Source organism: Octopus bimaculoides, chromosome 7, assembly GCF_046866305.1.
Source record: "Octopus bimaculoides isolate indiv1 chromosome 7, ASM4686630v1, whole genome shotgun sequence".
Lineage (NCBI taxonomy): Eukaryota > Metazoa > Mollusca > Cephalopoda > Octopoda > Octopodidae > Octopus > Octopus bimaculoides.
In genome coordinates, this window is record NC_142934.1 from 62,420,909 (window position 1) to 62,444,549 (window position 23,641).

Here is a 23,641-nt window from a genome sequence, read left to right on the forward strand (position 1 = left end):
AGTAATGATACAGATCTACAGCTACCTCCATTAACACTACAAGGTTTCAATGTTCTAACCTTAACAAAGCCTGTGCTTTGAAATTAGGGTTCCATAGCAATGTATATAAGACTACAAAGACATACAACATTGCAGGGAGAGGGGATGAGAGAGAGTGTGCAAGTGTGTATGTAAATATGTAATCTTATTTTTAAGAAAATACTTTCTAGAATCGAAATAATTTTGTACTTTGCCTACTACGTGACTCACGTGGGAGACAAAGTGTTTCCTTATCTGAAATCTTATTTCATTTCTATTGGACATTTCATTATGAACGGAACACAATTATAAAATAGAGAAATAACAAACAGATATTTACAATAATCAAGGCCAATATTTTTTTTTTAAATGATGCACCAACATCACAACAGGCATGACAAACATACAATAAAAAAGAACAAAAAATTTCAATAAACAAGCAGATAATAAAGCAATTTCAATAATTCTTGATGTATAACATGTTACAGAGTTTTATAGTTCTTCACGTAATACACACACACACACACACACACACACACACACACACACACACACACACACACACACACACATGCACACGTGCACACATACATTTGTCCATGTAATGAGAAAAGTTGAGGGAAAAACATCTAAAAACTCTATAATAATAGGAATGGAAAATGACTAAGACAATAGAATAACAAAGAAAATGTTTAAAGACAACCATTTTGCTGCTTTGAGTTTAATTCCTTCCTCTGAATAAAGGGGTTCACAACTACTATTTGCCAAGGATAAAACACCAAGGTTATTCCTTCCCAATGAGACAAACCCAACCGTTTCAAAAAAAAAAAAGATAGCTTTTATTTAACATTCATCCTTTCCATTCCAATCATATACAAACACATACATATAGACATACATACATGCAAAATAGAGCACTATATAATAGAAATGAGACTATATCATATTTATTAAGAACAATATTTTACAGGCTACCAGCTCATTTTGCTATATGGCAGTCCATCAAAAATATTTGAAAAAATTATCAAAGATCATACTACGAGAGCAAGGAAAAAGGAAAGCATTCTGTCTTTGCTTCCCCTTCTTCTCCAAGTATTATGTATATACTAAATATGTATATTAATGTTTGTGAATGAATATCATTTTGGCAAAATGCATGTAAGTATTGCGAGATTCATTTGTATGCACCTACATGCATCATTATAGCAAAATAAATATTCATCTATGAAAGCTAATTTGATATCAAGATATTTCTAGGATAGTAAATCATAGCGTATTAAGAGATATATTGCATGTCCCACAGCATGCAAAATCATTATACGTCTTTATCCTTGTGTTATTACAATAATTTCAGAATAGGAAGATCAATAAGAGAAAAATCAACATAAATAATCATATTCTACACACACACAACCACAAGCAAGATAACTAGCATTGTTCTGAAAACAAATAACTTTTTTGAACATAATTTTTTTGAACATAATTCTGCCTAATGTATTATTATTTGAAGGTGGCAAACTGGCAGAAACATTAACATCTCAGACAAAATTATTTTGCTGCATTTCTTCCAACTTTATGTTCTGAGTCCAAATTCTGCAGAAGTCAACTTTGTCTTTTATCCTTTTTGAGTCAATAAAAATTAGTACCAGTTGAGCACTGGGGTCGACATACTCAATTAGTACTCCCCATCCCAGCTTCCACCAAAATTTCAGGCCTTGAGCCTATAGTGGAAAGGATTATTTATTTGAAATGCAACAATTGCATTTTCTGCTAACAGGGATATACAGTTCAATATAAACTTATCCCTTACAGAAATACAGACAATCAATTCTCCACAAAGGGATTCATAATAAACAATGTTCATGGTCATTCCACACTGAGCATCGTTCTGGCTTCCAACATGTGCATCCAACATAAAGTTGTCTGAGAGAAGCAGTGAATTTCCTCAACTGCAGTCCAGCCACCTTCAACATCTGACTTTGGGATTTAAAATGGCATATTAATAAGAGTGAAGAGCACCGTCTGAGCGCGATCATTGCCAGAGCAGCTGTCTGGCTTCCATGACGGTGGCACGTAAATAACACCAGCGTGATCGTTACCAATGTCGCCTTCCTGGCACATGAAGGGACATTCGAGCAAGATTGTTGCCAGTGCCGATGGACTGGCTCCTGTGCAGGTGGCACGTAAAATACACCATTTCGAGCGTGGCCGTTACCAGTACTGCCTGACTGGCCCTCGTGCCGGTAGCACGTAAAAGCACCCTCTACACTCTTGGAGTGGTTGGCGTTAGGAAGGGCATCCAGCTGTAGAAACTCTGCCAAATCAGATTGGAGCCTGGTGTCGCCTCTTGGTTCACCAGTCCTCAGTCAAATCATCCAACCCATGCTAGCATGGAAAGCGGACGTTAAACGATGATGATGATGATGATGATAGGGTTCTTGAGATGAATGCACCATTTTTTGCAACATTTGGAAAGTTATAGTTTCAGTAACATGGGAGCATGAGATTCTGAAAAGTTATTCTAGCTTCATTACAGATATGAATAATTCACATTATGAAAGACCATGATGAGTGTGCCTACTTTTAAAATTAGGCATTAGAGACGCCAGTGAATTTAGAATAACTATCTTAGGTAGTTAGCCACTTAATGTGGATCAGGAAATGTATCAGCTAGCTCAATAGATAACTGTTGCAAGAGATGTGTTGATGACACTGACTACACTTCTCTTCCACACAAGCACCTGTGATTTTGATAGTCAACAGAAAGCTCTTAAGTAGACAGTTTTTGTTTCAGTTTATCAACATGATACAAATACACTGACTCTTCTTATGTCAATTCTTCCTTGTGCATCAATTTTCATGTTTTTATGGCCAAACTACAGCAACTTAACCAGATAACTGAGTTCCATGTGTGTGTGTGTGAGAGAGAGAGAGAGAGAGAGAGAGAGAGAGAGAGATCATCATCATCATCATCATCATTTAATGTCTGCTTTCCATGTCTGCATGGGTTGGATGGTTTGACAGGAGCTAGCTAGGCAGAAAACTTCGCTGTCTGTTTTGGCTTGATTTTTACAGCTGGATGCCCTTCCTAACACCAACCACACTGCAGAGTGGACTGAGTGCTTTTTACATGGCACTAACACAGGCAAGGTTAGTTTTGGCATGTTTTTTTATTTTTTAAAATTGGATGCCAACCACTTTATAGTGTGGACTGGATGTGTTTCACATGGCACCAGCACTGCCAGGGTCACCAAGTAATTTGCAAGACAAAGATCCTTTGAGAGGGGGGGTGGCATTGAAAGTGATCTTGTGCCAGATAATGAAAGCTTAGAGTGTGACAGAGAGACAGAAACATGTGTCTTGCTTTAGAGGAGATACATGGTTACTTTCTACAGATAAACAGCAATGTTCTGTCCAGAACTTGTGCTGCATGGTGAAACATTGTGCATACACTGCCGTTAATCATTCTACATGTTCTTGCCATCATCATCATCATCATCGTTTAACGTCCGCTTTCCATGCTAGCATGGGTTGGACGATTTGACAGAGGACTGGCAAGCCAGAAGGCTGCACCAGGCTCCAAACTTGTCTGGCAGAGTTTCTACAGCTGGATGCCCTTCCTAACGCCAACCACTCCGAGAGTGTAGTGGGTGCTTTTACATGCCACCGGTATGAGGGCCAGTCACACGGTACTGGCAATGGCCTCGTTCAAAAGGTGTGTTTTACGTGCCACCTGCACAGGAGCCAGTCCAGTGGCACTGGCAAAGACCTCACTCAAATGATTTTCTAACGTGCCACCAGCACAAGTGCTAGAAGGCGACAAGGTAATGATTACACTCAAATGGTGCTATTTACGGGCCACTAGCACGGAAGCCAGATAGCTGATCTGGCAATGAACACTCTCAGACAGTGCTATTAGTGTTCCACTGGCACAAGTGCCAGTCATCAAATATTGTTCAATTTCGATTTCAATTTCACTTGCCCCAACAGGTCTTCGCAAGCAGAGTTTAGTGTCCAATGAAGGAGAGGTTGGCATAGGTACCAGTCATTGGATTCGGTTCGATTTTGATTTCAGATTTCTTGTGTGTGATATAAATGATTGTTTATATTGCTTTTCCTCTTATTGATCTTCCAACTTCAGACTCTCAGGATTAGTCTAATAATGCATGAACAAAGAGGTATATTGCTCATATAGCTAATCATTTTGTATACTATGGGACATGTAATATTGTCTAAGACTTGCAGTCCTAGAAATACATTGATACCAACACCACATGAGCTTACACAAATTAATATTTATTTTGCAGAAAATATTTATTTTTCAGAAAATGCATGTCTGAAATATCCAATTTAAAACTAAACTGGCTCCTCCCATTATTTATTTATTAATTTATTTATTTATTTATTTATTTATTTATTTTTCTTTGTTTCCATAGATAACCAGCAGTGTTCTGTCCAGAAATTGTGCTGCTTTATGAAATATTATGAATGCATCCCAAACACTCATTTTACATGTTTACATGTTCGTAAAACCATTGCTAATATTGTAAGTAGCATGTTCATGTCCACCAAAAGTACATGTAGAAAAAAAAAGTAAAGATACATTCATAAGTTTACTGAAAATACCCTTACACATGTTTCATTGATGAAAAGATCCATTCTACAAGGATATACCTGTAATCAAAATACACCTGATTGTGTGTATGTGTATGCATAGATACACTTACTGTTGCATATTTGTGTGTTAATGACATGGAAAGATGCAGTGACCTAACCCCAAATCTTATTTTTTCCTGAACAAAACTAGTTAGTTAACAATTAACCACACACACACACAAACATATATAAATTGACATACATAGACATACATGCATGCATACACATACACACTCACACGCAGTCTACAGAAAATAAAAGAATTCTCAGACACAGGATAGCTGTGAGGACAGTTTCAAAAATTCTCTGTAGCGGCTTGCTGGCCACTTTTTCCCATCTTCTAAAGGGTATTTACCCAATTTTTTAAGCTGTCTCTACAGCCATCCTGTGTTTGAGAATTCCTTTATTTTCTGTAAAATATCAACTTACTCAATACTTCTAAGTTTGTTTACAATATATATATATATATATATATATATATATATATATATATATATATATATATATATACTCTTACTCTTTTACTCGTTTCAGTCATTTGACTGCGGCCAAGCTGGAACACTGCCTTTAGTCGAGCAAATTGACCCCAGGACTTATTCTTTGGATGCCTAGTACTTATTCTATCGGTCTCTTTTGCCGAACCGCTAAGTTACGGGGACCTAAACACACCACCATCGGTTGTCAAGCGATGTTGGTGGGACAAACACAGACACACAAACATATACACACATATACATATATATTTATACATATATACGACAGGCTTCTTTCAGTTTCCGTCTACCAAATCCACTCACAAGGCTTTGGTCGGCCTGAGGCTATAGTAGAAGACACTTACCCAAGGTACTATGCAGTGGGAATGAACCCGGAACCATGTGGTTGGTAAGCAAGCTACTTACCACACAGCCATATATATTGTGATGGTCAAATTAAGTGGGACTTTACTCTGTGTGTGTGTGTATGAGTATATGTACGCATGCATGCTTGCTTAGTGCTATAATTGTGTTAGCATTAGTGCTTAGCAGTTGCACTAAGAATTGCCATTTCCGGTCAGATATGATTCCCAATCACTCATGTTACTGTATTTCTATGTAGAGAAGGTTCCAATTTGTAGGTGTGATGTAGGATGTAACAAATAACAGTTCATTGGTGTGGAAGATATTGTTACAATATTATACTGATTGAGGACAGAAGTGTTAACAATTTGAAAGAAAACCAATGAAGTAGCTTCGTACAGAGTTTACAGAAGTGGATTTACACAGGAATGTATTTGAAAACTTCTTCAGATAATGTTCAAGTGGTAGTTAGGAGGCATGTTCTATAGGTTAAGAGGTCAGTCATTAATTTCTAATTAATGATGATGAAAATGGTGATAATAATGGCAAAGAAAGTGGAAGAATAATAGTGGTGAATAGAGGCATATTAGGATGTCTGTTGAATCTTATTCTCCTTCGCATCTCAAGTGCTATAATTTAATTCTCACCAAAGCCTTAAATCATCCAAAACCAGAAACAATGGACTTGCAAACATCTTGGATAAGGTCAATCAATAGATTGATTTTCTAATATAAGAGTCATGGTGCTAATCAGAACCAAGAAACACTGAAATAATTTTAATAATAAGTTATGCTTTCGGTAAATTTCAAGTCCCACTAACATGTGGGCAAATGTAAAAGGTTATATCATTAAATGTGCTGACAGTTGTGACATTATAACAGAATAAAATAACAATTCATATTTAGAGAAATATTTGATCTGGTTACTTAACATACTCAATAGTGCACCCTTTAACAATCAACCAATCATCTTTTACACAGAGATAATATGTTACAAGTCTACATCACTGGGATGATATACCCAATGATTAACAATTAATCCACCAGGAGAGCCCTTATGTATTCTATAAATTTATATACATATATGCACACACACAAGCATATAAAAAAACACAAATACATGCATACATGTGTACACATACACACACACACACGTGTGTATATATATAAATGAGGGTTCAAGATAGCACCTGGAACTGCTACAAATGAGAGCTGAAATTTAACTTGAACAGCCACACAAAAGCACTAACCACATAAAATATTCGGGACTGCAAGCAGCAAACCACATCTTTCTTTGGCGAGAACTCACAGAATGGAGTAGTTTGATAAACCTTATCACGTGCTTTCAAAATTTGATCATTATGATCTCCTTTCTAATCAGAGGTTTCCACAATTACTCCAGGTTAAAGAGAAAGCCTGCTCCCATTAGTTCAAGAGATAAAAACCGTTGAAAAGCGAGTGCTAAAATTCAAATTGGTTAAAGTGTATAGTAAATATAATAAGATTTTCTAATAATATATCAATAAATCAAGATATACTAAATACATTATAATATAAGTCACCATAGCAATTAAAACCAAAAAGGTAAAATTAATAAATGAGGGTGCAAGATCATATTGATCAAAGATCATATCGATCATATTTCAAAATCACATTAATTTTATATAAATATATATATGAAATAAGTGATGCTTTCAGTAAATTTCAAATCCCTTGTCTGTGAATACATATATTGACAAATGTGTCATTTCCTTTTTTTCTTTTTTTTTAAATTGTAGGATGTGACTTGAGGGAAATTCAGTTGCTATAACTAGCAGATTAATTGACTACACAGAGACTCCCTCATTGGCTATTGTTATTGATATTCATGTTTAAGATCGTTGTGATGGTATTATTGTTGTTCCTATTTAGGACCATGTCTAACCTGAACAAGCAAACCTCTACTCAAAGTCATCCTAGCTGCAATCAATCTGTCTCTTTTTCCAATAACCTCTACAGCATTATTCAATATATGTTGCCTTTATTTATTTATTTTTTTTACCAGTGTACAATGTGTATGATTTGGCTGTTATTTCTATCTTGTTAAGCAATAACACAGATGTTACTCAACAGCTCATTGGTTGGAAATTAATCGTTCTCAGGAGGAGACACTGTCAAGACTCAAACTATCAGTCATCATCAGCATTATTTTAACATGACTATTGCCATGTTCACAACAAACCTCATGTGGAATTTGTTGAAGCAAAGTTTTCTGTAACTGGATGTCCTTCCTGTCACCAAACCCCATCTGTTTCCAAGTATGGTATTATTCCCCCAAGGCTGGAAATGTTTTTGCAAAAGAGTAGAAATGAAAGACACTGCTTGCATGATGGGGAGACTCATTTACAACGTTTTGTGAATATCAAGGAAAGAAAGAAGTCACAGAACCCATCACACAAAACCCATCGCACACACACACACACACACACACACATACATATGTTCACACATACACATTCACACACACAATGTTTACACACACACACACATGTACACACACACATAAGCACATACAAGCACACACACACATCCAGCAGGCTTTATTCGATTTCCATCTACCAAATCCTCTTACAACGCTTTGGTCAGTCCAAGCCTATAGTAGAAGAGACTTGCCCAAGGTGTCGCACAGTGGGCCTGAACCCAAAACCACACTTTTGGAAAGCAAACTTCTAAGCCATACAACCATGCCAGCACCTATCCATGCCAGCGCTTATATACATATTGGAAATATTTCATCAAACACATGGAAATTGAAAGACAAAGTTAGCCTAGCCAAAATTTGAACACAGAACATAATTATGAAACTTAGTTCTGTAACTCATTTATTTAGGTAAATAAATGTAACTAAATTCTTACCTAAACAATGCCCAATATACTTAACAGATTTTTTTTTTTTTTTTTTTTGACAAAGCCAGCAGAAAGGGAAAACAGATTAGTAGTAACAACACATTGAAAAGTTTCTCATAGACTGCATATTATTAGTGATGATAAATGTATCTGTACAAAATGAAAACTAACAGCAAACAATCCTCTAGTCTACTGAGGTTCATCAAATAGGCCATGCAAAATTCATCAAGTCATCAACTACACTGAAATCACCAGCATTTTTGAGAGAAAATACCAGACACTAAACAAATAGTTACAATGCTTAAAGTTAGTATTCCTTCTTCAAACAGGAATGTAAATATTAACATTAACCATATGCCCAAAATCAATGTCATCTGTTCAAGTTACCATTGTCTAAGAAGTTAAAGTTTTCAAAAGGTATGTAGAAGTCTTTTACGGGTTTTTTTTTTTTGTTTTTGTTTTAACCTAGAGAGATAATAGAAGATTCCAATCACTCACTGCATCTCAGTGCACCACATCTACTGAATATCAGTCTAATGGAATTCTTTCTAGCTCTCCCTCCTTCTTTGTCTATGTTTTTTTTTGGGGGGGGGGGTTTCCTGCAGTCGCTCTCTAGAAAAATATCAAGTGCATCAATTTCAATATTTCACCAGTCACAAAGGACTGCCGATGGCCCTGTGTACCGATCCTTCCTGTGTACTGACCCTTCAAACTATTTCAAAAAGGAAAAAAAAATTGTGGCACTAATGTAAATAGAGCTAATGCATTGTGTGTGTATATGTGTGTGGTTGTATGTGTAATACATGTGTGCGTGTGTCTGAGTAAGCATGTATGTATACATACACATACATAAATATATATGCATTTATATAAAAGCATACATGCATATATGTGGGTTGTGTGTGAGTGTATAGTTTAAAGTCACATCTATACATGATGTGCAGAGCTCTCATAAACCATTCTTTTACACTTGGTTTTCTTAACGACCTCCAAACTACAAAGCATGCTACCCTGCCAAAGGCCTTCACTAGGATAATTAATCCAAAGAGTAGAGATAATCTCTTTAACATGGATTTATCCACATTTTTTTTTATATACACTTGCTTTCTGAGTACTATTCAGTTTTTATCATAAAACAACAAAACACACACACACACATATACATACATATTATAGGCATACATGTGGCAGTTTGTAAGAGGTTTCCTTCTTAACCACATAGTTCCAGGTTCAGTCTCACTGTGTAGCACCTTGGGCAAGTGTCTTCTACTATAGCCACAGGCCAACCAAAGCCTTGTGAGTGGATTTGGTAGACAAAATGAAAGAAGTCTATTGCGTATATGTGTGTCCTTTTGTCTGTGTTTGTCCCCCACCGGCATTGGTGTGTTTACACCCCTGTAACTTAGCAGTTCAGCAAAAGAGAACGATGGAATAAGTACTGGCTGTATTTTAGCCCAGAATTTTTTCTAATGCTACTGTATATAACATATTTTCAATTTGATGTATAACAATGGCCCATGATAGCAGTATAGAGTTGTTTCCAGATGCTTTAGAGTTTTCTATATTGCATGATCAGAGATTTAAATACAATATCCAGAAGTGACTGAAAAATAACTGGAATTGCAAATATATTAATGACACATATTGGACTATAATAATTCTTGCTTCAAACAGACGGAAATAGAATTTTGAAAAATTAACATGGGACACCTTCAAACTAAGATTTATTAATGTTATTATTCAACAAATGAATCATAAAAATTTTCACTTTAAAATTAACCCTTCATCATATTAAACATAGAACAAATGACATTGGTTTCTCAAAAAATCTTTGAATACAGAGTATCAATGTTACTGAACATCAGAACAGCTAATAAACAGAAGTTGCATTCCTCATCAATACTTCCTCCTACCTGCTGACTTTCATTTTTTCTTGACTGCATCTGAGGAAATGACTTGCAACATTGAGGAGTGAGGGTCGCGTCCCTTGTCAATGAATCACCAGCCAATGGCTCGTCACAAAACACATTCTATGATGTGAAGGCATCAATGTAATCAGACTGATACTCATAAAGTGCAGAGTAGGATGATAAACGTGGATGAACACATGGTGATTGGTATGACGAAAATATTAGAAATGGTAAGGTAACTGGAGAATGGAAACACCAAAGATTATGCAGAATTATCCTTAGATAAGTTCAGGTATCATTGATTATTCTTACCAATTATCACATTTTTCATGTAGCCTCTTTGATGAGAGAAAAAATATCCGATAGATAGAAATCTATTTACATAGTCAGAGACATAAATCTGATCAGATTAGTAAAGCATTTTGTTTTACTGAGCCAAATGAATCTAGTATTATGTGTAAGTATATTAAAAGTATTGCTACCTGATTCTGTTCATAGTAAGAAAAGATATCAAATTACTAGCTAACTTTTCACCCTTACAAAGAAAAGAAAAAGTAACAAAACAATGAGCAACATTAGAAACCTATGGAAATGAAGGTGAGCTTCTAAATCCATAGAAAAGATGTTCAAAAGAAAAAAAAAACAATGGAATTCAAGTATTTTCTTCATTGAAGCAATAACTATTTTATGTCCTTTGAGAATTAGACAATTTATATTCAACTGGAAAATATAATAAATAAAACATCAGGTCTTAAGACGATTAACCAAGTATAGAAATATTATCTGACCCATGAAAATACGAGAAAAAAAATTAAATATTAAACCTGAGAACTAATGTCATTAATACTAAGAACATAATCCAAGCAATTACAAAAGATTACAGCAAGAATTACTGAAATACAACATAAAATTGCAGACATTTTCTGGTATTAAGTGAAGTGGTCTGTTAAATGTGATATATATTTAGAGATCAGTTCTGGTGATATGAAATTCTAAAGATAACAGAAGATGGAAAACACATACATACAGGACTATAATTAATTAATGAATTTCCATTAGAGATATAATTGGATGCAACTATAATATGTATGATTATGTTTGATATTTCTAGATTACAGTTCATTTTTATTTAAAATTGGTTGAAAGCCAATTAGTATATTTCCCCTTTAATTGAGTAGTGTTACATTATTGATTCACAGAAATTACAGAAGAAGACAACTTTTCTTAATTTCTACCAAGAACTTGAATAATAGAAGATTAAAGGAAATCAAAATAGGAGACACCAATGTACCAAAACTAACAATGTTTACCAATCATAACTGCCCACAATTTATATTTAACTACATTAAAGCCATACCTGGAAAAAGTTTGCTTTTACAAAATATTTCAAAAATTCTTCAACAAAATGATATCCGAAAACATCTAATTTATAATTAACAACTGTATGAACAAAAATGATGTCTGAATATATGATACATGAACAATTGTCAAACAACTAAAAATATCAAATGGAGTAAAGCAGAGAATAATAACATAATTTTGTCTTTCAGAATAGCTTCGAGACAAGCAACTTAACAAAACTATGAAAACAAACAATTAAACATTAACTACTGCCATATGAAATTCTATACCAAATACATATGAGAGAAATATATTTTACTAATAAATCAATTTCTTTAAAAATATGCACAGTCAACAACAAATATCTATTTACCCCAACTCCAGGCCGGTTTCCAAAATACACTGACTCCAACGTGGAATGTTCAGGCCCTTTTGCAGCCCAAGCTGATTTTGGAGGACGAGGTAAACTGAAAGATAAAACACACCAAATATTATTATTATTATTATTATTATTATTATTATTATTATTATTATTATTATTATCATTCATATACACTCAACAGATTAGACTGTTGGAAAAGAAAAGAATCCTAACATCTGGCTACAACAAGTAGCCTTAGATGCCAAGAACCCTCCTAAGTATCCTAGATGTCCCTAATAACACTGTTTTCTGCAGCTGTACTAAACTGGGTTTTATGCCTATTTCTTCTCTCCATCTGTTCAGATCTTTAGGGATAGTTCCCACATTATTTATTAATCATTATTATTATTATTAAGGTGGTGGGCTGACAGAAGCATTAGTACTCTGGACAAAATGCTTAGCGCCATTTCTTCCAACTTCACTTTCTTAGTTTAAATGCCACCAAGGCAAGATTTGAACTAAGAATGTAAATAGCTGGACTGGAATAAATACCACAAAGCATTTTATCTGATTTTGCCAATTCACCATCACCAACAACAGTTGAAGGTGGCAATAGCAGGAACACCACTACTACCACCACCACCACCATCATCATTTTAAATCTGCCTTCCACAGTGGTATGGGTTGAACAATTCAACATACCCTAACATATTGTTTGGCCACATCAAGCACCAACATGTCAATTTTGGTGTCATCTCTAAGGTTGAATGCCCTTTTCAAGCCAGTCCCTTTACAGAGTGTACTGGGTGCTTTTTTCATGGCACCAGCACTAGTGAGGCCATCATGTGGTTCACAACATTAAGATCCCTTTCAACTGAACAGGACTGCAGTACAGAGGGAAGCAACTTCATGCTAGATCAGTGGCTCCTGAGGATCCATATAAGATTTCTGGGAGTCCATGCAACAAATAGTAAATTAGGGATTCACAATAGTATTTTAAGGATCCCTAAAAACTTTTGCCTTAGCTGTATGTATTGGTATATATTGCAAGAAACAGCTAGGGTTTTTTTTTAACATTTTACATAGTTCAACATACACAAGTTAATGTGTGATAAACAAAACAAATAGGAATTTTGAAAGACATTTCTATTAATATAAAAGTTTTTAAACATTGACTGACTGGGGTGGGGTGCACCAGAATGAAATAGTAATCAAAGGGGTCCATAGATAAAAAAAATGGTTGAGAACCCCTGTGCTAGATGATGAGAGGTTAAAGTTATGAAAGGTGCTGGAAAAGAATTTTGTATTGAGGAGATGCATAGCTATTTGCATTGTACAGGAGTGGATGAAAGTAATCAGGGTAGAGCTCAGAAGGGAGATTAAGGCGGCAACTGCAATGTGTTAAGTGGGCCCTGGGGACAGAAGAACAAGAAGGGTGAGCAGGTAGAGGTAGCAAGAGTATGTGAAGAGAGTGAAGAATGGTTAATAATGAGATATATCAAATAATCACGTGTTAACAAGCAAAATACAAATAAGGAATTAAAGTTTACAGAAATTGAAAGTAGAATTAAATGTTGGTAAAAATCATAACTGTATTTGCTTTTTTTTTATTCAGTAGATATGAATCTGCTATTATATTTCATCAGTAGAGGTGAAATCTTCCATAATAATGAATATCAATATGTCACATTATTAAATTACTGATTCTTAAACAAGCTATTTGATAACTGACAGGTTATAAGTACATTGTGTTTCGAAGAATGGAAGTTGATTAATTGATTAAAGACAGACAATCAATCAGGCAGTTTCATTAAATATGTTTGTTTCTTCCAATATATGATGTCAAACTGTTATTAGTTTATGAAACCTAAATCTGAATAGATTATCATTGAATTTGATGAATTAACAAAACAATCAAACTCCATAACAATAGCTTCATATAAACTTTCCATTAATAATTCAGGTTGAACAGTATTGAGAACTTATAATTTTGACATTTGCAAGAGTTGTTGTTATTTAACCAGCACTAATGAAGCAGATTTATCATCAAAGATCCTCCACCTGTGACCATCCTGTCATTTTGTATACAACTGATTATAATATCTAATGTATCCTTCTTTATTTAAGATAGTAGAGTATGATTTGAAGATTTGGTTGGTGTTTCTAGCAAGTCAAGTGACTACAAGTGACTCATCATTCTTTCAGTGAATAAGCTAAGGGTATAAGTTAACCATCATGACCATATATGCGTGTCTGTGGAGTGCTCAGCCACTTGCACGTTGATTTCATGAGTAGGCTGTTTCATCAATTGGATCAACTAGAACACTCAACATATCATTATCATGATTTAACATCCATCTTCCATGCTGGTATGGGTTGGACAGTTTGATAGGAACTAGTAAGCCAGAGGACTGTACCAAGCTCCACTGTCTGCAATGACATAGTTTTTAAAGCTGGATGGCCATCCTAATTCCAGCCACTTTACAGAGCAGACTGAGTGCTTTTTATGTGGCACCAGCACCAGTCAGGTCTCAATGTAGCTTGCAAGATAAGGATCCCTCAACTGACGGGCAAAGTGGTATTGGGGGTAGGCTTTGTGTCACATGATGTGAGGTTAGAGTATGACAGAGGGCCAGAAACAGGTGTCATAGTAGAAGACATTTGCCCAAGGTGCCATGACGTGGACTGAGTCCAGAACCATGTGGTTGGGAAGCAAGCTTCTTACCACACAGCCATGCCTGCACCTATTTTATATACATATATATATATATATATATATATATATATATATATATATAGGCACAGGTGTGGTTTTCTGGTCAAGAAGCTTACTTCCCAATGTGGTCTCCTGCTACTACAGCCACAGTCCAACTAAAAACCTTGTGAGTGAGTTTGGCAAAAAGAAATTGAAAGAAGCCTGTTATATGTATCATCATCATCATCATCACCATTTAACATCCACCTTCTATGCTGGCATGGGTGTATGTGTGTGTGTGTGTGTGTGTATATATATATATATATATATACACACATATATAGCGAGAATTTACAAAAAAAAACAAAAGACGAAGACGGGTGTGTAAACAACAAACAGATGTATTAGTTTAACGCTTGGGAAGTGAGAAAGTCTTTTACATTTCAAGCCTACGCTCTTCGACAGAAAGGAACACAGAAATAAACAGGGAGAGAAAATAGAAAAGGGTTTAGTGGCTAGCGATCTATCATATATATGTATATATATATATATATATATATATATATATATATATATATATATATATAAGCAATGTTAATTCTCTAAATGAAGTATTAACAGTAACTGCACGATAAAGTGTAGTATATTGCCACTTAAGTGTGGCTGACCCCTAGGGGTGGATGTTACTGTTGCTTTTAGCCCCAGGAGGACATCTCCTCCAGCTGGCTTATCGACACACGACCCTAGGGGTCAGCCACACTTAAGTGGCAATATACTACACTTTATCGTGCAGTTACTGTTAATACTTCATTTAGAGAATTAACATTGCTTGTTTTCACCTTTTCAATATCAGTGAAGAAATTCACTGGAAAAGAAGATATAAGGTTTGCCAGGTTTTTGTCTCTCTCACCAAGGTCATCAGCTGTCGAACGCCGACGAAGGGAAATAACCCTGAAATCCGGATACGTTCGTGCTGCTGATCGAGGTGAGAGGGATAACTTCCCTTGGCAAACAGGACACAGTCGTGTGTCGATAAGCCAGCTGGAGGAGATGTCCTCCTGGGGCTAAAAGCAACAGTAACATCCACCCCTAGGGGTCAGCCACACTTAAGTGGCAATATACTACACTTTATCGTGCAGTTACTGTTAATACTTCATTTAGAGAATTAACATTGCTTGTTTTCACCTTTTCAATATCAGTGAAGAAATTCACTGGAAAAGAAGATATAAGGTTTGCCAGGTTTTTGTCTCTCTCACCAAGGTCATCAGCTGTCGAACGCCGACGAAGGGAAATAACCCTGAAATCCGGATACGTTCGTGCTGCTGATCGAGGTGAGAGGGATAACTTCTCTTGGCAAACAGGACACAGTCGTGTGTCGATAAGCCAGCTGGAGGAGATGTCCTCCTGGGGCTAAAAGCAACAGTAACATCCACCCCTAGGGATCAGCCACACTTAAGTGGCAATATACTACACTTTATCGTGCAGTTACTGTTAATACTTCATTTAGAGAATTAACATTGCTTGTTTTCACCTTTTCAATATCAGTGAAGAAATTCACTGGAAAAGAAGATATAAGGTTTGCCAGGTTTTTGTCTCTCTCACCAAGGTCATCAGCTGTCGAACGCCGACGAAGGGAAATAACCCTGAAATCCGGATACGTTCGTGCTGCTGATCGAGGTGAGAGGGATAACTTCCCTTGGCAAACAGGACACAGTCGTGTGTCGATAAGCCAGCTGGAGGAGATGTCCTCCTGGGGCTAAAAGCAACAGTAACATCCACCCCTAGGGGTCAGCCACACTTAAGTGGCAATATACTACACTTTATCGTGCAGTTACTGTTAATACTTCATTTAGAGAATTAACATTGCTTGTTTTCACCTTTTCAATATCAGTGAAGAAATTCACTGGAAAAGAAGATATAAGGTTTGCCAGGTTTTTGTCTCTCTCACCAAGGTCATCAGCTGTCGAACGCCGACGAAGGGAAATAACCCTGAAATCCGGATACGTTCGTGCTGCTGATCGAGGTGAGAGGGATAACTTCCCTTGGCAAACAGGACACAGTCGTGTGTCGATAAGCCAGCTGGAGGAGATGTCCTCCTGGGGCTAAAAGCAACAGTAACATCCACCCCTAGGGGTCAGCCACACTTAAGTGGCAATATACTACACTTTATCGTGCAGTTACTGTTAATACTTCATTTAGAGAATTAACATTGCTTGTTTTCACCTTTTCAATATCAGTGAAGAAATTCACTGGAAAAGAAGATATAAGGTTTGCCAGGTTTTTGTCTCTCTCACCAAGGTCATCAGCTGTCGAACGCCGACGAAGGGAAATAACCCTGAAATCCGGATACGTTCGTGCTGCTGATCGAGGTGAGAGGGATAACTTCCCTTGGCAAACAGGACACAGTCGTGTGTCGATAAGCCAGCTGGAGGAGATGTCCTCCTGGGGCTAAAAGCAACAGTAACATCCACCCCTAGGGGTCAGCCACACTTAAGTGGCAATATACTACACTTTATATATATATATATATATACTGATTTGATTAGGAGAGAGAAATACAAAACCAAAACGGATGGAGAAAAAGAGTGCACAGTGGTTGCCCGAAGATTGAAAGAGAGAGTGAAACACAAGAGGATCAGGAGAAAACTTAGAAAGAATGAACCAGTAGAAAATGAAGGAGTATTGATTTTTACATGTGTGATTTGTAGGAGGAAATGCTTAAGTTATGCAGCCCTGGTCAGCCATCAAATAAGCCACAGGAATCAACCCCTTGTAAACTGCGATACAGCTATTGTTTACAACAGAGCATGTGCAACCTATGGAAAGGTGTGCCATTCAGTTGGAGGATTAAAAAGGCATGTCAAAAGGTTTCGTACTATAGCACTGGTTCCTTCTGCCCGCCAGCACAACTGTGCATTATGCAATAAAATGTGCAAAATCTTTGGCGAGACTCAAGAGTCATATAAGGGCGTCACATTGCATTATAAATGACTCGTTTCAATGATTCTAACAATGGCTTTGCACGTATACGAGAAAACAGTCACTATAGACACACATACATATATATATATATATATATATATATATATATATATATATATATATATATATATATATATACATACACACACACAATAGGGTTTTTAGTTTCTTATTTCTTTAATGTCCACAAGGGGCTAAACATAGAGGGGGACAAACAAAGGGGTTAAGTTGATTACATTGACCCCAGTGCGTAACTGGTACTTAATTTATCGACCCCGAAAGGATGAAAGGCAAAGTCGACCTGGGCGGAATTTGAACTCAGAACATAACGGCAGACGAAATACTGCTAAGTATTTCACCCGGTGTGCTAACGTTTCTGCAAGCTCACAGAATTAAATTACCAAATTCATTCAAAAGCATTGGTTAGCCTGGGAACATAGCAGACTGCCCAAGTTTCTGTACAGAGAGAGAAAGTCTGTACCCAAAGCCGTGTGGCTAAGAAGCAAACTTCTCAACCACAGCTATACCAATAAAAACATTAACTGGCACTCTGTCAGTTACGACAACAAAGGTTTCAGTTGATCCAATCAACAGAATAGCCTGTTGGTGAAATTAGCATGCAAGTGGCTGAGCACTCCACAGACACATGTACCCTTAATGTAGTTCTCAAGGAGATTCAGTGTGACACAAAACGTGACAAGGTTGGCCCTTTGATATACAGCTACATTGACTTTTGCCAGCTGAGTGGACTGGAGCAACATGAAATAAAGTGCCTTGCTCAAGGACATAATGCACCACCGGGAATTGAACTCATGACGTTACAATCATGAGCCAAATACCCTAATCACTAAGCCATGTGTCTTCACATGTACTAGCATGCACACACATGTACGTGTATGTGAATATATTTGTTATGCTCTATATATTATCAGATCATAAAATCATTGTAACATATTTACACAATGCCACCGTCTTAGAAAATCCAAAGATCTTTCAGCACAAGTTAGTAATATACAGCAAAAACATTATATAACCCATGAGAAACAAAGGACATTAACATGTCAAAATTTAACAGAACAATAGTGATTGTAATGTCAGTGACTTGAGGTGCTGAGGGACTACACTGACATAAACATCGAATAGAAAATATCATGGCATGTAAAGTATGTCTATTAACCTACTTGTAATTCATACAACAATAATAATACATAATCATTTACCTCTATAAAGAATCAAAGAGGATAATTGCCTATGAATATAGACAGGTATATCTGAGAAACAATATTAGGGTATATTAACATTAATAGAGCAAACTCTGATTAAATTGGCTAACTTAGTGTATTTTCGTTTAGATGGTTAAGTGGTTAAGAAGTTTGCCTCCCAACCATCTGGTTTCAGGTTCAGTCCCACAGCATAGCAGCTTCAGTAAGTGTCTTCTACTATGACCTCGGGCCAACCAAAGCCCTGTGAGTGGATTTGGAAGACAGAAACTGAAAAAAGAGCCCATTATATATGCATATAAATAGATGTATACATTGTATGTGTGTGTGTGTTTATATGTGCAAGTGCACGTTTGTGTCTCCTTGTCCTCACATCATGCAAAAGTTATGAACAAACATCACCGTCATGCATGCAGCATTCCTTGTTTCCAATCTTCCATGAAAATACATCCAAACCAGGGTGATACCTTAGATATTCCTCACCCATTCATCTCTTATTCTCTCATCATCCTTATTGCTTTCCCTTCTACCAAGCCTCACACAACCCCTTACATCCAGTTCTTCCTTCCCGGAATGTTGGCCCTTTGGAATTAAATCTCACCTAACCACGTCTTTCCTGCAAGTATTGACTTGCAGTTGTATTAGCTTCATAAGAGTGGGCATTGTTGGACTTGATGACAAAAATCAGGATAGATTACTGTAGAGAGAGAGAAACTGGGGAGATTGGTGAGAGGAAGGACTAGCTCTAGCACATAGTGTTTGAAAGAAAGGAAGGGACATTAACAGGGGTGGCAGCCTTGTTGGTTTAAAGTAATTGAAGAAGCTTTCACACTTGGAATGTGTGATTAAAGGATGGAAGGGAACAGATTTGAAGGAGATCTACCAAGTGTGTGCAGTGTAGAGTTAGCTGCCTAGTGGGCAGTGAAGACAGAGACTTTCAATGTGGGATTACTACATTCAGAAGCCTTGCTGTTGCAAAAAGAAAGGAAAGAGGATTCTGCTAAGTTGGTGGATATTTTTTTTGCAACAGATCAGAAGTATCAGTTGCAATTTGGAAGTTGGGATAGTATGGAGGCACTTTTCACAATTTGAAAAGTAAAGCCTTAAAAGAGCAGCATTACTGGACAAATACAACCCAAGCTTTTTTTTATTTTAGTAGGGGGAAGATCCTCAGGTACTTTAGGTCTTGTTTTTCTTCTCTGACCAGCTGCAGCAGAGTTATGAGTGAATCACAAAGAAGGGGTGTGGGTGCATGGGACATTGAGTAAAGAAAATGCTTTCGTATAGAAAGAATAGTCCCTGGGGATCGCTGAAGAATATATCTGCAAAATGTAGGAGAAAAATAAAAATCACGATATCACACAGTTTCTTTGATCTTAGCTACTATACAAAAAAAGTTTGACTGTAATACTTACATGATGTAAGGTTGATGCAGAGCAACGAGCATACCATGTATAATAACTTCAATGGCTGAGAGATGAAAATAATCAAATAGAACAGGCACGTAGTGATGGAGACCTTTAGTTGGGCTAAAGTGTAAATTTAGAATGCGTTGGCTTACAAACTCCATTTTATCCAGGATATTAGCCCTAAAAAAGAAATTGTTAGAACTTGTAATAATTTGTTTTGTATTTTCAAGCTGATTTATATAGATTAATATACATCAATCACAATATTAAAGACATTCAGAAGTATTTTTAGCTTAACAAGATGCTATCACTATGGATTGGGATCATGGTTTATATATCATCTTCAATGGCATACACAATTTTTGCTGGCTTAGTAGTTCATCTACTTTCAAATGTGTGTACTACAAAACACAACATTCTAAACAGTGAGAGCTATGTATTTTGCTAGCTTCTAGTGCTTCTAGTGCTTTCATTTTGCTAGCTTCTAGTGCTTCTAGTGCTTTCATTAAAACTGGCAAGACTTGGCTTTTCCCACCTACCCTACAATGTCATTCTAAAAATAAACAATCACATTATCAAAATCTTGAAGATGCGAGATAATGCTGAATAAATTCAAAACAATGTGAATAAATAAGCATTACATTTAGCAGAGTAATCAGAATGCTAAAAAGTTAGGCTTTCTTGTCGATGAGTATTATAAAGGAAGTGATTTAGTAGTAGTAATGCTTCAAACCAATTCTATCGCCATTGAAAATTGAGACCCCCATCCACGCCGAAATAGCAGCTTGATCAGATCATCACCTATTTATGACCTCTCAAAGACAATTATTTTCCAGGTCAAATGTGCTTAGCTGCAAACAAATACCACACAGTTAATGGAAACACAGTACAGTTGACAAATGTTACTCCACCTACCCACCCATTAATTTCTTTTTTAGCATATAGCTGCTGAGAATCCAGCTCTCACATGGATTTGAATTATGACATATACTCACACTCCAGCCTCAGTTCAACCATTTCAATAATCACTACATCAAAATGGATTAATATCTACAACTTGTTTCAATCAGCATTTAAATCTGATCATTTTCTTGACCTTTATAAGCTTATCAAAGAATGCAGCAGGCAAAACAATTCAGTGAGATAAAGTTAATAATCCAAAAGATAAAATTAATAACAGTCCAACCAATACATACTGCTAATAATGAATTCTGACATAGGTATATAAAGTTACACATGGGATGGGGCCGGGATATAGCCAATAAAATTAACCCCAGTACTTGAATGGCACTTACTTTATTGACCCCATCACCACCACCACCACCCCACCCAAGAATGAAAGAGAAAAAAATTGACTACAATGGAAACTGAACTCCAAATGCAAAATGCCATAATTAGATACAACAAATCACTTCATCAAATAAAGAAAAAAATAGCACAATTTTAGAAAATCATGTCAGGAATGTAAATTATAATTTAAAGGCATAATAATAATTTTATAGTGTTTCTCAGTAAAATGTATTAAACATTATGAAATAATATACAATTATTCAATTACAGTAACAACCACAGGAAAGAAACAGAAAATTTATTTATTCATTAATAGTAATAGGAGTCGCAATTATAAAGCCATTAATAACAACAATAATAAAATAACTCTTAAAAATAATTTCTTAGTAAGCACAAAGCCCTAAAGCAGAGGTGGGGAACCTTTTTTAATACCAGGGCCAAGTTGCAAGGGTATGAAAACCAGTTAGGAAAGCACCTATACTGAGAGAAATAATAAATCTTCAATTTTACATAATCATAGATATGCAGCTTGTATTAAATTACTGTTTTGAGAGAGGGAGAGAGAGAGAGAGAGAGAGAGAGAGGAGAGAGAGAGAGAGAGAGAGAGAGAGAGAGAGAGAGAGAGAGAGAGAGAGAGAGAGAGAGATGTATGTATGAATATATTCAAATGTGAGTATCAGCAAACAGTTTCAAAATGGAATGTGGGCAATATTTTGCCCATAGGTAAGATGTTCCCCACTCCTGCCTTAGAGTAGGAGAAGGAAGAGGAATGGGATTTTGCGATCATCATGCCTTTTCCAAAGATATCAATGGAATATGTGGAGACCAAAATTTTTGGCTCAAAACCTTGTTTCACTGAAAACATAGCATTACAGCATAACAAATAACAACAGCGACCAGAACAACAACAATGATAACAATGATGATGATGATGATGATGATGATGATGGTGATGTTTTCTAAATCATGCATATGGTTTAGGTGCACGAGTTAAATAACAATTCTGCAAACTTAAGTGATGTGCTAGGATGTATGGATTCTTTACACTGTCTTTCCAACAACCTTGGGCACCTTTTTGAACTCCATATGCCTAACATTCGTGGACATGCTTACACAATCAAGAAACAACACAGCACCCATGACTTTCAGAAACATTTTTTCATGCTCAAAATTGCTGAAGCATGGAATAAATTATCCGAATCAGTTGTTATCTGTCGAGATACTACATCCTTCAAAATTTCCATGCTTCCTGAAATTTGCCAACACTACACCTGATGTTCCCCACCCCTGTTTGTTTGTTTTTTTAAGACTTATTCACTGTTCACTTCCTGTGAATTTCTATGTCCTGTACATGCAGTTTTGGCTAATTTTTCTGATGGATTGTAGTGCATCTGAGCTCTCTCTTTTACTCTTTTACTAGTTTCAGTCATTTGAGTGTGGCCATGCTGGAGCACCACCTTTAGTCAAGAAAATCGATCCCAGGATTTATTCTTTGTAAGCCTAGTACTTATTCTATCAGTCTCTTTTTGCCAAACCGCTAAGTTACAGGGACGTAAACACACCAGCATTGATTGTCAAGCGATGGTGAGGGGACAAACACAGACACACAAACATACACACACACACACACACACACACATATATATATATATATATATATATATATATATATATATATATATATACATATATACGATGGGCTTCTTTCAGTTTCCATCTACCAAATCCACTCACAAGGCTTTAGTCGGCCCGAGGCTATAGTAGAAGACACTTGCCCAAGGTGCCATGCAGTGGGACTGAACCCAGAACCATGTGATTGGTAAGCAAGCTACTTACCACACAGCCACTCCTACGCCTATGTATACTATAAGTTCATTATTATATTTAACTAGGAACTAGGAATCTTGATTCTCATATCAGATTTTATTTTGCAATGTTCAGATCCATTTTTATCTTCTAAAGCAAGATTGGGGAGGCTTGTATATTGGTGGATGTTCTTTCCAGTCATTCAATTCTGGAGGAAGACTGGAACTTGAAA

At 36.3% G+C, this 23,641-nt stretch overlaps 1 protein-coding gene across 50 annotated transcripts in view; it reads right to left on the reverse strand.

Moving 5' to 3' along the window:
- LOC106874649 (protein FAM135A) overlaps positions 1–23,641 on the reverse strand; it is a 293,022-nt gene that overhangs the window by 78,614 nt on the left and 190,767 nt on the right. For 39 of the 50 annotated variants that reach the window (XM_089355425.1, XM_089355405.1, XM_089355400.1 and 36 more), the window contains 2 exons: positions 20,320–20,493; positions 12,020–12,113 (listed from right to left, as the gene is read on the reverse strand). In XM_089355425.1, coding sequence (XP_089211551.1) covers positions 12,020–12,113; positions 20,320–20,493 — 268 coding nt within the window. Of the gene's footprint in view, positions 1–10,308; positions 10,426–12,019; positions 12,114–20,319; positions 20,494–23,641 lie in introns of all 50 variants that reach the window. The other 11 variants (XM_089355423.1, XM_089355391.1, XM_089355390.1 and 8 more) reach the window with 1 other exon arrangement.